This window comes from Protopterus annectens, chromosome 9.part0 (assembly GCF_019279795.1).
Source record: "Protopterus annectens isolate FY-2018-M chromosome 9.part0, PAN1.0, whole genome shotgun sequence".
NCBI lineage: Eukaryota > Metazoa > Chordata > Ceratodontiformes > Protopteridae > Protopterus > Protopterus annectens.
The window spans coordinates 91,203,959-91,217,032 of record NC_056743.1 but is presented as its reverse complement, the minus strand read 5'-3'; the positions used below and the strand labels follow the sequence as shown (position 1 = coordinate 91,217,032).

General features: G+C 38.1%; 1 protein-coding gene across 1 annotated transcript in view; it reads right to left on the bottom strand.

Annotated features, from left to right (window-relative positions):
• SLC17A6 (solute carrier family 17 member 6) overlaps positions 1-13,074 on the bottom strand; it is a 226,320-nt gene that overhangs the window by 160,694 nt on the left and 52,552 nt on the right. Inside the window, exons 5-6 of the mRNA XM_044082604.1 lie at positions 11,821-11,908; positions 11,636-11,722 (exon numbers count right to left, since the gene is read on the bottom strand). Of these exons, the coding sequence (XP_043938539.1) occupies positions 11,636-11,722; positions 11,821-11,908 (175 nt within the window). The remainder of the gene's footprint in view (positions 1-11,635; positions 11,723-11,820; positions 11,909-13,074) is intronic.

Here is a 13,074-nt window from a genome sequence, read left to right as displayed (position 1 = left end):
CTGCTGTACCACCTTTATCATTTATCTGACCGGTGGATACATTGTTATAAGAAAAGCACAGTCCAGGTCAGAACTGATGCAAACACCAACAGCTAAAGTTAACTTTGTACCTAACATCACTCTAGGTATTCAGCTGCTGTATCACCTTTATCATTTATCCGACTGGTGGATACATTGTTATAAGAAAAGCACAGTCCAGGTCAGAACTGTCTGCAAACACCAACAGCTAAAGTTAACTTTGTACCTAACATCACTCTAGGTATTCAGCTGCTGTATCACCTTTATCTTTTATCTGACCGGTGGATACATTGTTATAAGAAAAGCACAGTCCGGGTCAGAACTGTCTGCAAACACCAACAGCTAAAGTTAACTTTGTACCTAACATCACTCTAGGTATTCAGCTGCTGTACCACCTTTATCTTTTATCTGACCGGTGGATACATTGTTATAAGAAAAGCACAGTCCGGGTCTGAACTGTCTGCAAACACCAACAGCTAAAGTTAACTTTGTACCTAACATCACTCTAGGTATTCAGCTGCTGTACCACCTTTATCTTTTATCTGACCGGTGGATACATTGTTATAAGAAAAGTGCAGTCCAGGTCTGAACTGTCTGCAAACACCAACAGCTAAAGTTAACTTTGTACCTAACATCACTCTAGGTATTCAGCTGCTGTATCACCTTTATCATTTATCCGACCGGTGGATACATTGTTATAAGAAAAGCACAGTCCGGGTCAGAACTGTCTGCAAACACCAACAGCTAAAGTTAACTTTGTACCTAACATCACTCTAGGTATTCAGCTGCTGTACCACCTTTATCTTTTATCTGACCGGTGGATACATTGTTATAAGAAAAGCACAGTCCGGGTCTGAACTGTCTGCAAACACCAACAGCTAAAGTTAACTTTGTACCTAACATCACTCTAGGTATTCAGCTGCTGTACCACCTTTATCTTTTATCTGACCGGTGGATACATTGTTATAAGAAAAGCGCAGTCCGGGTCTGAACTGTCTGCAAACACAAACAGCTAAAGTTAACTTTGTGAATGTGTCTAACTGAGGTAATATTCATTATCCCCTGGAGAGCACTCTGCTTTGGTTTGTAAGCAACCCCGCCCCCCCACACACTCACATTCATCTTCCATTTCTCTTTTATTCTCTTCTGTTAGCAAATAGTATCCATAACTGATCAAATACTGTGTGTTTGTTAATTTAAATTGAGACCACAGTAGCCTACTGATACATGGCTATCTTGTTCTTCCACCTGAGAAATGGTTAAGAAATGACTTACAGCTTCAGAGCAGTCCTTGGTCAATTCTGACTGTTTCTTAAACACAAACTTGTCTTTGCTTGGATCTTGCCTCATCCCGCTCCATTCCCCTCCATGCCCCCATATCCCACCCATCCCCCCAATAAATGTAATTTAAACTTTCCCAAGCCACACCCACCAGAGTTCAAACCACCAAATCTGCTTAAGTAATTATAACTAACCCCTCCCATTACAAATTACTACCTATCTACAATACATTTGCACTCACACACAGCAGCAACTACTCAACAGAAACATAACTAGTAAACACCCAAAACATCTCATACATAACTTCTAACATTGAATATGTGACATTATAATCCACCCCCTCCTATGCCAAAACTTCCTACCACATTAACACAAACTATCTGTATTACCTTCTCGAGTACCCAAACCTATACTTTAAGTAGATATTAGTAAATATTTAATCCCAAACTCGCTCCCCATTATATCCTGAATAGTCATCATGTCTACCAAACCTCTTTCACTTTTAACTCAAATACTACTACTTATTATAGTATCTTACCTAACCTATCTCACCCAACCTCTCAGTGCAAATCACCCACCCCTATTTCATACAACTAACCCACCCCCATTTCATACAACTAACCCAATATCCATGATGCAAATTTATTCCTCAACCTGCATATCACCCAGTCTCTACCCCTTCAATAATAGTATGCTCTTCACCTACAGACTCTTACCTAACCCCAAAAACTCTACTCACATCTATATTAGCGACATCCCCTTAAAGCTTACACCCCATAGATTACATATCAAGCAACTCAAATACCTCTTCAGCCATCTCATCTCTATCCTTCTCTCCAGTGACATTCACCCAAACCCTGGCCCTTCTCCCCCCCACACATCTCAACCTCCCAAACCCATCCTCCTCCCACAACTGGTAAACCTCTCTGTTTCTCAGCTCTAAATGCTCAGAGCATATGCAACAAATTCCTAACATCCATGCCTGGCTTCTCCATAACCAACCCAATATTTTGGCCATCTCAGAAACCTGGCTCAAACCCCATATAAAAGACTCTGAACTAACATCACCCAACTACTCCATAATTACTAAAGACAGAACACATAACAAAGGAGGGGGAGTCACTCTCCTCTACTCATCATCCCACTTAGTTACCCCATATACCAAACCTATTCCCAAATTTGGCAAGGCAGAACTAATTCCAGCCCTACTTCATATAAACAACATAAACTTATATGCATAGTCTCCCTTTATATCCCTCCTGGAGACAATATCGCAACCCTTGAAGATATTATCTCCTGGTTCTCTAACAACATCACTACTGAAGCTATAATCCTGGGTGATGTTAATACTAACTGGTCAGCAATTCAATACCCTACAAACTCACTTAATATAAACCTGTACAACTTCACTCAGCTTATTAACTCAACAACTATGCCTTCCAAGAACTTCCTTACGGGAAGCTCCCTGGACTGCATTCTAGTTTCTCATCCACATTACATCTCTGATAGTGGCACTCTGCCCGACCCATTAGGCGACCACTTCCCCACTTTTGCCCACCATCTTCCCTACTCCATACAACTAACTCATGCCTACACCTTCACACACTGTCTAAAAAACTTTAACCCTAGCACATTCTCAAATGCACTAAAAAAATGAACTGGAACCCATTAAAAACCCTTCCCTTAGAAAACGCTGTTACCTACTTTAACTCAACTTTCCTCAACTTGCTTGACTCCTTTGCCTTCTGAAAACAAAATGCATAAGAAGCAATCTTGTACCTTGGCTACCAAAAATACCTTTCTAACCATGCGATTCTGGGACAAAGCCTGGACATGCTACTGCAAAAATAAAACTATCACCACCCTTAATGCATTTAAAACACTTCATAACAACATAAAAAACTTATCTCAGACCACAAAGCTTACTTTTCTACACTCCAAACCAACCATAACATCAACCCCAAAAAATTCTGGCATGGAATCTCCTCCCTTCTCAACCCTGGCAAAAAAGAAAGCCCCTGCCTTGATCCAGATGCCTCTGACTTGGACTTAGCCACCCAATTTAACACTTTCTTTATAGATTCCATAAGTAAACTTACATCATCCTTCGCTTCCCATTCGGCTTTCCCACCCTTATTTCCACCCATCTCTCCCTCCCCTAGCATTTCCTGCTCCCAACCTCCTCCTTTCTCCTTCAACCCCATCCATACAGCCACCATAAAAAAAACTTCTACCAACATTGAAACCCGGCTGCAATGCCCCTGATGATATACCCTCATATTTCTTAAAAGTTGCCGCAGAAGGCACAGCTCTTCCCATCTGCATTCTTATACATCGATCTATTGTTGAATGTCAAGTTTCCCAGCTCTGGAAAAAGGCCTTTATTATTCCACTCCATAAAGGTGGCAATAACAATAATATCACTATCACTATCTTATCCCCCATTTCTAAACTTCTCGAAAAATGCATCCATCTACAACTTCTACCTTACCTCATAAACAACCAACTTCTAACCCCTACTCAAAATGGTTTCAGACCCGGCCACAGCACTACCACAGCTCTCCTCTCCTTCGTAGAAACAGTTAATAAGGCCCATGACACTGGCCACATTGTGTCCACTCTCCTTCTTGACCTCTCTAAGGCATTTGACACTCCCTCTCATAACCTTCTTTTCACTAAACTCTCCAAACTAAATCTATCCCACTCCTCTATTAACTGGTTTACCAGTTACTCTCAAACAGGCAACAAGCAGTCAGATGGAAAAAAGCCACCTCCCCTTTTCTCAATACTCCCACAGGTGTCCCCCAGGGTTCAATTTTAGGCCCCCTTCTAGTCAGTATATTCATAAACGATTTCTACCAAGCCATCCCAAATGCCAACGTTGTCCAATATGCAGATGATTCAACAATAATCTGCCCTGCCTCTTCTCTACCCACCCTAGTTAAATTAACCCAAGATGGCGTCTCCACCACTGAACAATGGATGATGGACAGCCATCTAGCACTCAATGCAACTAAAACTAAACTCATGATATTTACTGTTTCCAAAACCACCACCCTAGATAAAACCTCATTCTCAGTCACCAGTCAAAATAATACTCCTCTCGAAATAGTCTCTAATGCTAAACTACTGGAAGTCATGATCGATGACCAGCTAAAGTTTGATAATCATCTACAAGTAAATATAAAAAAAAACACACAAAAAAAATAGGCATGCTTTACCGCCACAACCATTACATCTCTCCCTCCACTAGGCTCACGCTTGCCAACACCTACCTTATCCCATCCCTCCTATATGGTGCCTCAATCCTTAGTAAGCTGCAATCCTCCCTCAAGACTAAACTCTCCTCTTGCTATAATAAAATAACAAAATTTGCAACCGGCCATAGATCCACTTCCCATCACTGCACTGCCCTACACCAACTGAATTGGCTTGAGCTGTCCAATTACCTCATCTATATTCAACTTGTCCAAGCACATAAACTTATTTTCACACCCACTCTCTGTCCCTCTCTTGCCACCACCTTTAAAATGCACCATCCAAATTGACTTTTGAGATCTAATTCCCAAAATCTAATTGAACTGCATAAACCTGTCCATCCACCAGGTAAACATCTAATGTCCTTCTCTCTAGCACGCCATTGGAATCCCCTCCCATCTCTCATCCGCACCACCAGCAGCCTCTCTTCATTCAAAACCTTACTTCACACACACCTAACTTCACTATGGGAATGTTCTTGCTCCCACCCCACATAATCTCCCTACACTATAGCTACTCTCTTTAAGCTATAATTCACAATAGCCTCCCATTGTTTTGCACCCCTAATAAACTCTAGGAATTAGCATAACTCCTAGAATGGTACAATTCAGTAGCCTAGAAATTAACTGCATAACTGTTAAGAAATTTAGACTTTTTTTGTTATTGCATTGTGCTCATATGTGAAACTGTTAAAAATGTTGACTGTTTGTAAATATTACTCTTATTGCATTGTATTAATATGTGCACTCTACTAATATGTGTTTTTCTATTTGTTCAATTTTGCTTCATTTGTGCACATTACATTTCTTTAATAACTTTCTCATGTTAAATCTCTAATTTGTAATTTTCTAGAGCTTTTCTCCCCGGGACTCCATTGAAAACTGGCTCCTCATGGCCCAATGGACTATCCTGGCAAACAAACTATAAATAAATAAATAAGAGATAAGAAATTCAAAACAGAGACACTGGAGTGTATTTGAGAGGCAACTGCAGCATTGTGTACAATATCAGGAGAAAACGGTGAAAAGAATATATGGATTGGAGGAAGGGAGACTTGGATTTACTTATCAAAGATAAACAATGTCACTTGCTAAACATATCTAATAATAAATAAGACTAACATACCATATTGTATTGGAATATAATTTGTTCTTTTGCAATGGAAGTCATCATTTGGTAAATGACTGCCGGAAAAGAGTAGGGAAATGAAACACAATGCAAAAAAAAAGGGGGTGACAAACTGTACAAAGTGTTGGGATGTGGGGCATTTTTGGATGGACTGTTAAAATGAAAATGTTCTGTCCATTGATATGCAATCAGATAATGACATGTTAATGGCTCCATAACAATAAGAAGCTGAAAACAATAACACAATAAATGTTGACAGCAAGAGAGGCAGGGAACAAAATGTATTTACAGAAGTATGTCAACTTAATGAGACATTGCAATTGTTTGATACCGAAAAGATAAGTGCAAGTAACAACTATTGGATTGACAGAATTACATAAATGAGTGTTCTAAAGAGATGACTGCAGTGGTGGTGCTGCGGTAGCATTGTCACGTCCCATTAAGACATTGTTCTGTTCGATTCTCAGCTAGAGCGTCTTCTGTGTGGAGACATGCATGAATGGGCATACCTTCGTTGAAGGTTGTGCGTCAGGGCCGGCAACTCAGCACGTAAAAATCTACTGCCAATCATTAGCAGACCGGAGTTCCGCTGTGGTGACCCCTAACCGGGAAAAGCCGAAAGACACAACAACAGTGGTCTAAAGAGAGGACAGCCACAGTGGTGCGGCGGTTAGCAATGTGTCCTCACAGCGAGAGGTTCTTTGGCTTGATCTTCGGCTGGGGTGCCTTCTGTGCGGAGTCTGCATGCCCTCTATATGGTTGCGTGTGTTTCCTCTAGGTGCTCCGATTTCCTCCCACATCCCAAAGACATACTGTAGGTTGATTGGACACTCTAAATTGGCCCTAGGTGTGAGTTTGTGTGTGCACCTTCTGTGGAAGGTTGGGCTGGCAACTCAACATTGTAAAAACTCCACTGCCAATCATGAGCGGACAGGTGATCCGCTGTGGTGACCCCTAACCAGAAAAAGCTGAAAGAAGAAGAAGAAGTGTAAAACTGAGAAGAAAATGATTTGATGGAAGATACAGTAAGGAAGTGGAAAGGGGAAAAGTAAAAGTACATAAAAAGAAAAGTGCTTTGCTAAGAGAAAATGATAGCTTACATTTATTAAGTTTAAATGTTAATAGTACAAAAAGTGATGTGAAAAGGCTTTTAATATTTGAATGCAATGCTGTCTAAATATGAGAAGGGGCTTAATAAGTTTGCTGGACATTATATTTGCCTCTGAAAACAAAACAGAAACAAAAGAAAACAGATATGTCATGAGGAAAAGATGCTGTATGGCCCTCTGTGAGTGATAAATGTAGTGGGATATATTTTTCATCAAAATAAAAATTAAATCTATTTTAATGATACAGCCTGGTAGATGTGCTATAGCTCATATAAGAATAGACAGTCCTATACATTTACTAGTAACCTATACAGGAACTTTATTAAAGATAGTCAATCTGATCCTCTCTTTCAGTAAAATACATTAGTGTGGATGTACATTTTGTTATAATAACAGAAAAAAAAAATCTCATTTTGTTATAATGACCGACAGGAACTGCAATTTGAGGAAAAAGAAAGGAAACACGGTCACGGAGATAAAAATGTTGAGGATAAAATAGTAAAATTGAGAATGTACATATCAAAGATGGGTAATAAAAGATGAAAACTGATTATATGGCATATTCAAATACATTGAATGAAGCAGTAGGAGGTGAAGAAAAGCAATCATTTTCAGCTTGTCATAAACTGAGAAAACTATAAATGTTAATGAGACGAGAGTACTACGGGGGTTACTTAAAAGACTTCTGGGGGAGTGAAATAAAAGAGACAAAGCAAATGGAGCAGGAACTCTAGTATGTATATACTGCTAGAGAGAGTGTTATCATTAATGGAAGGAATGGAGGTTAGCATTTAAAGAAAAGTAAGAAAATTGTTTTTTTAGACGTAGAAAGTGAAGTGACATAGAAAGAAAAGAAGTGTATTGTGAACTGAAGTGGAATTATAAAGAGCTGCGGAGATGTAAATTGTCAGATTTTTTTTGAAGAAAATGAGATACTTGAAAGGAAAAGGATATTACTACACTTTAGAAATATCAGCCAAAAGTACAAAGTGAGGAACTCTGGATTATGCCTGCATCAGACAATAATGGCAGGATAACACAAACACAGAAAGACACTATGGAAGATGTAGAGAAATATGCCAAAACGATATTTAACGAAGAAAAAGTGGAAGTGTTTTCAGGTAGGAACGTCATATCGCTAAGAAAGAAATGAAGCACTATCTTCACATACGTAGATCGTTATACAGAATTTAAATGAGGAACTTAAAAATGATGAAAGGGCAGTTCTAGAAAGGTGCGGGTTTTTTTAAGTTCTATAAATGAAAGGATGAAAGATGGAAATATTTCATGCATGAAATGAATGAATGGAAGAAGAAACGAGATAAAAATACATATCCAATTATGCAGTTAATATAGAAGGATAAAAAACAGAATATGGATAACTAGAGGCTAGTAGCATTGTGAAATGGTGACAATAAGATATTGAAGACAGATAAACAAGGGAGATTTTCAGATGTTGAACAGCATAATAAAGGAGAGAGAGAGCAAGTAGAATAATGGAAAAAAGTGAAATAAAATTATTGCTAATAAAAAAACATGAGGTTTAATAATTAGAGAAAAAGAAAAGGTTGATAACATTAATATCTAAAACGTTACTGGCAATATTGTCAATAAGTAAAACTAAGAGTATGGGCAAAAAGGTAAAGACAGGGGGTTATATAGTTTAGAAAAACAGAATGTAGGATATTGTTTATATATGTGTTTCACGAGATGGCTGAAGTAAATCTGTAAGGGGAAAGAATGAAGTAGATTAGGGAGATTGTAAAATTATGGAGTATATCTAAAGTGTCTTTCCAGAAGAAGACTATCTTATAAATGGTGTCATAATAAGGCTACTAAGTGATTTAGGCAGTGAAGTTATAGTGCCAGAGCATGTGGACAGGCAAACAGTACAGGAAATATTTGGCTTCTTTTGGAGGTCACATTGAAACCCATTAAAAGGGGGGATTATATACAGTAAGCTTAGAAAGGGAGGTATGAGGTATGATCCAACCATTCACCAGAGGTTAAGAAGTTTATATTATAGTTTGTAAAAAATGCTTGGAAAACACAAACAGATACTAAAACATTTGGTAAAGAGCAAGTATTTCATTTTTTGCGAAGGTACTAAACAGAGGAAAAAGAGTGCTTATTAGTAGGTGTTTACATTTGATACAACACCCCACTCAGTCATTATACACAAGCTTACTAATTTAGGTATAAACCCTTTTATCACCCACTGGATAGCCATCTGTCTCACTGATAGGACCCAGGAGGTCAAAATAAGTGATGCCACCTCAACCAAGAGGCCAGTCACTAGCAGAGTCCCCCACGGCTCAGTACTGGGCCCACTAATTTTTTGGCATCTATTTCTCTGAAATGGAAGCAATTGCTGAAGTTTTATAGCCAACAAAGTTAGCATATGATTGCAAGATGGGGGTTATCTTCAAGTCCACTGCAGACACTAGCATTCTTCAAAAAGGCCTGTCTGTTAATTACCGTGTTGTTACACCCCTAAGACACACAACCCAGTGGCCAGGAATCTGCATAAACAGTAGCCTTACCTTTGATCACCACATGGCCAGAGTGGTGAGGAAATCCTTTTATGGTGCACAGCTTACAAGTAAGGGCATGGCATCTAGGTCCAAAAAGATCATTATCCCACTGTACTCTGCCCTTATCAGACCAATCATAGTGTATAATGCTCCCTTCAGTACGTACCTGACCAGGCATGTGCAGCAACTAGAGCAACCTCAGAAGTTCCTTATAAAAGAATAAAAGGCATAGCAAACCTGCATTATACAGAGCACCTTAAAGCTCTTTCCCTCTACCCAGTCTCATATAGATTTCTGAGGGATGATCTATGCCTGACTTACAAGGCATCCACAAACCTCACACTTATGAATCTCCTACATATTTCAAAGTCAAACAGTACCAGAAATACAAGATCTATGGACCTGAATTTTGTCTATGACTTAAATAGAACAAGACAGAGAGATAGATATGTGTCCAAGAAACTACCCCTCCTATTGAACAGGCTTCCTTTCCATGTGTTTAAGCCCAACCTAGACCAGTGGGTGGGGAATAGGAAATGTACACTCGGCCTGGCACCCATGTCCCTTATAGAGAGATGTAGTATACAAATGCCTGGCCCTCAGTGTCCTGTTTGGATGCAGGACATCATTATTCATTCAGGGAAAATTTGGCTAGGCTTGGAAAGGCCCCCGGGGTCATTAGCCTGGTAACAATCTATGAATCTGTGAATCTATATGGATAAAATAAGGGAAAAAATGTGAAAGATAAGTTTAGATAGCACTGAAAATAAGTAAAAAAATGTTATAAAATAATGGAAAATTCATTTTATGTGGATGCTTGAGAAGATGTGAATTGTGAGCAAAAAAGAGGCACTTATAGAAGACAACAGGGATACAGGGATACACATAAGTAGCATGATATTTTATAGAACTTATTGATAATATTATTAAATAAATTGCCTGTCAATGCAGAACTCAAGTGTAAGCAGGATGAAGGGAGTCTATGTACAAGATTTGGATGCTTGGTGGAGGAAATGAAAATCTACGTTTTTAAGGAATATAAAAAGTTAATGAATCATGGAATATGATACTGCATGGAATTCATGGTAGATATATGGAAAACTCACAAGTAAAGTAGAGCAAAAAATGGATAACATTTTAATAATAAGCTTGTGGTTTGTATACAATAAAAGGTATCCTGAAGTACTGTTCAAAAAGCAATGGACTATGAGGGAAGCGTTGAAAAAATAAAGTTTTGGCTGTGGTCAAAAGAGGTGGCAAGGAAAAAGTAAAATAAGTGACAAGATTGTGAAGATGTAAATTTGGATATGTGTATATAAAAATTATTTTTATTTAATTTATATACATAGATATGATGAAACAATAAATAGCTCCTATTCTTTTTGATATATGCCATGGGATCTCTTACAGCGACTTGAGTAATCACCTCAATTAAACACTGAAGAACACTCTTAGTTACTTTAATAAAAGTGAAGTTTTGTACAGACAAAAGTGTCTGTATCCTCAGCTTTATAGATTTCAAGGAGACAGAACAGTTCCCAAGAAGTCGCTGTGTGATGACATGAGACAAAAGCACTAAACATATTTAATTTAAAATGTCTGTGATTTAAGTCATGTAGTCTAACTTTTTTTACTTATTACATCCTTGGTAGTTGAATTAAGTGTTTTGATTGATTCAAGTGGGAGATATGTTGGTTTGTGGATTATTAAATAAACCAGTGTTTTCACATATCTCTTGTCTCCATTGACCTTTTAGACTGGTGATTTAAATAGCAACATGTTTTAAAACTCTTGTATAAGAACTGCAAGTGGTTTCTTGTTAAAACATAATGCTTACGTATGTTTCACTGCTGCAAAAAGAAAAATGAAACCTGTAATCCACTGTGGACGATGCAGTGGTGCAGCAGTTAACATTGTTGCCTCACAGCAAAAGGTTCTCCAGTTCGATTCTCAGCCGGGGTGCCTTCTGTGCAGAGTCTGCATGCCCTCCCTGTGTTCGTGTGGGTTTTCTCGAGGCGCTCCGGTTTCCTCTCACGTTACAAAGACATGCATCTGGAATGTTTCATCCCAGGCCTCTGCTAAAAATTGGCTCATTCCAAGTCAGACTTTCCCAGCAAACAAATGTTAAATAAATAAAATTCACAGCTTGAGATGAGTGACATTTTAAGCTATGTGTTCTTTGCCATTTACAAAACAATGTAACAACATTTTAACATCAATAAACAATCTCCATTTGGCATTCTCTGACAAAGTGACAGTGCATAAAAATAAAAAATATAAAGTTAAATACAAAAAAATGTAGCATACCATAGACATAGAAGACTGATGACCATCCAGTGTACTGCACTAAAACTCCCGCTAGTGGCATTGCTATAACAGCTCCCGCATATGATCCTGCATATGGAGGCATGAGAAAACCACAATACACATTATATAATTCCCAGAAAGCAATTAATGAATGTAAAAATATGAAAAATGTAAGCCAGGCTTACCACAAAAAGAGGTGGTAGCCAGTCGACTTCGCTCCAGTGGGGGTGCCCACTTACTCCAAATGCCATGACATGCGGGATAGGTTACACCCTAAGGACAGACAATAAAATGAAAACAGGAGTTATCAGTTGATTAGAGTATAAGATGTCACCTAACTCATTATGACTGATTATCAATGCTTCAACAGTTTGATTTAGCATTTGTAATGACCTAGTCTTTAGGAAGCATCAACAAATTTTCAGCTGAAAAATTTTTATCACTGAAATCTGCTAATTATTTTAATTATCTGCGAATAAAATATTCTTTAAAGCATGGATTCAGGGGTTACTGCGTGCATGCCAGCATAAGCTGCAGTAAGCTGACGAGACACAGCAAGACTGAGCGAATGCTTTAGGTTATGGAAAAAATAACTCTGTAGTGTGCACTGACATAGACATTTACGTCAGTATATGATTGGATGGAGCTTGGTGAGGGTATGTTAATAAAAGACTCCACACCTTACAAACAGGACTAATCTAAACTCATTCACAAATGTTCTCACATAGGTACCCATTACACGACAGCCTGCATTAGCCATCAACAGTCCTACATCTGCACTCACGCACTTGATAGAAAACCAAACGTTAGTTCCTATTTTATACATGTGGTAATTCTCTGCTATTATTTCATTACCAGTACAAATATTTATACTTGGTCCACTTCATGGAATAGGATACCTTGCTAACTAATGTTTAAAGTTGTAATAAATGTCTCACAGTGGCATTAGTTGCACCACTATAACAAATTTGAATATTAAGAATGTACACCTACTAGAACTTCTCTAACTTAATTGCTTCTCTTTTTTTCCCTTTTTTGTTTTCTTTTTTTTTTTGAAGCTCAGTAAAGTCCATCTAAGTTCATCTCCATTTGTTTCATTCTCTTCAAATCTGTCATGTTTGGTTATGGTTTCTGGCATATATCTGGGTAGAAACCTTGAATGAGGTAAAATTATAGTGACAAACTAGGTTTGTTCTAGTATATATCTTAATAATAAATTTGATTATTTATTTAACCACAAAGATCCACAGTGTCGTAAAGTACTACTGCATTATAACTACATACAAACCTTTCCTCATATTGTGTAATTCCTTAAACAGCAAATTAAAAAACTAGATGCAATGCCGTACAAGCTGACTGAATCCTATCCCACAATGCACTGTGCTGGATCCCTCAAATGTTATAGAACATCTGCTGTATGACTGTTATACAGCTATAAT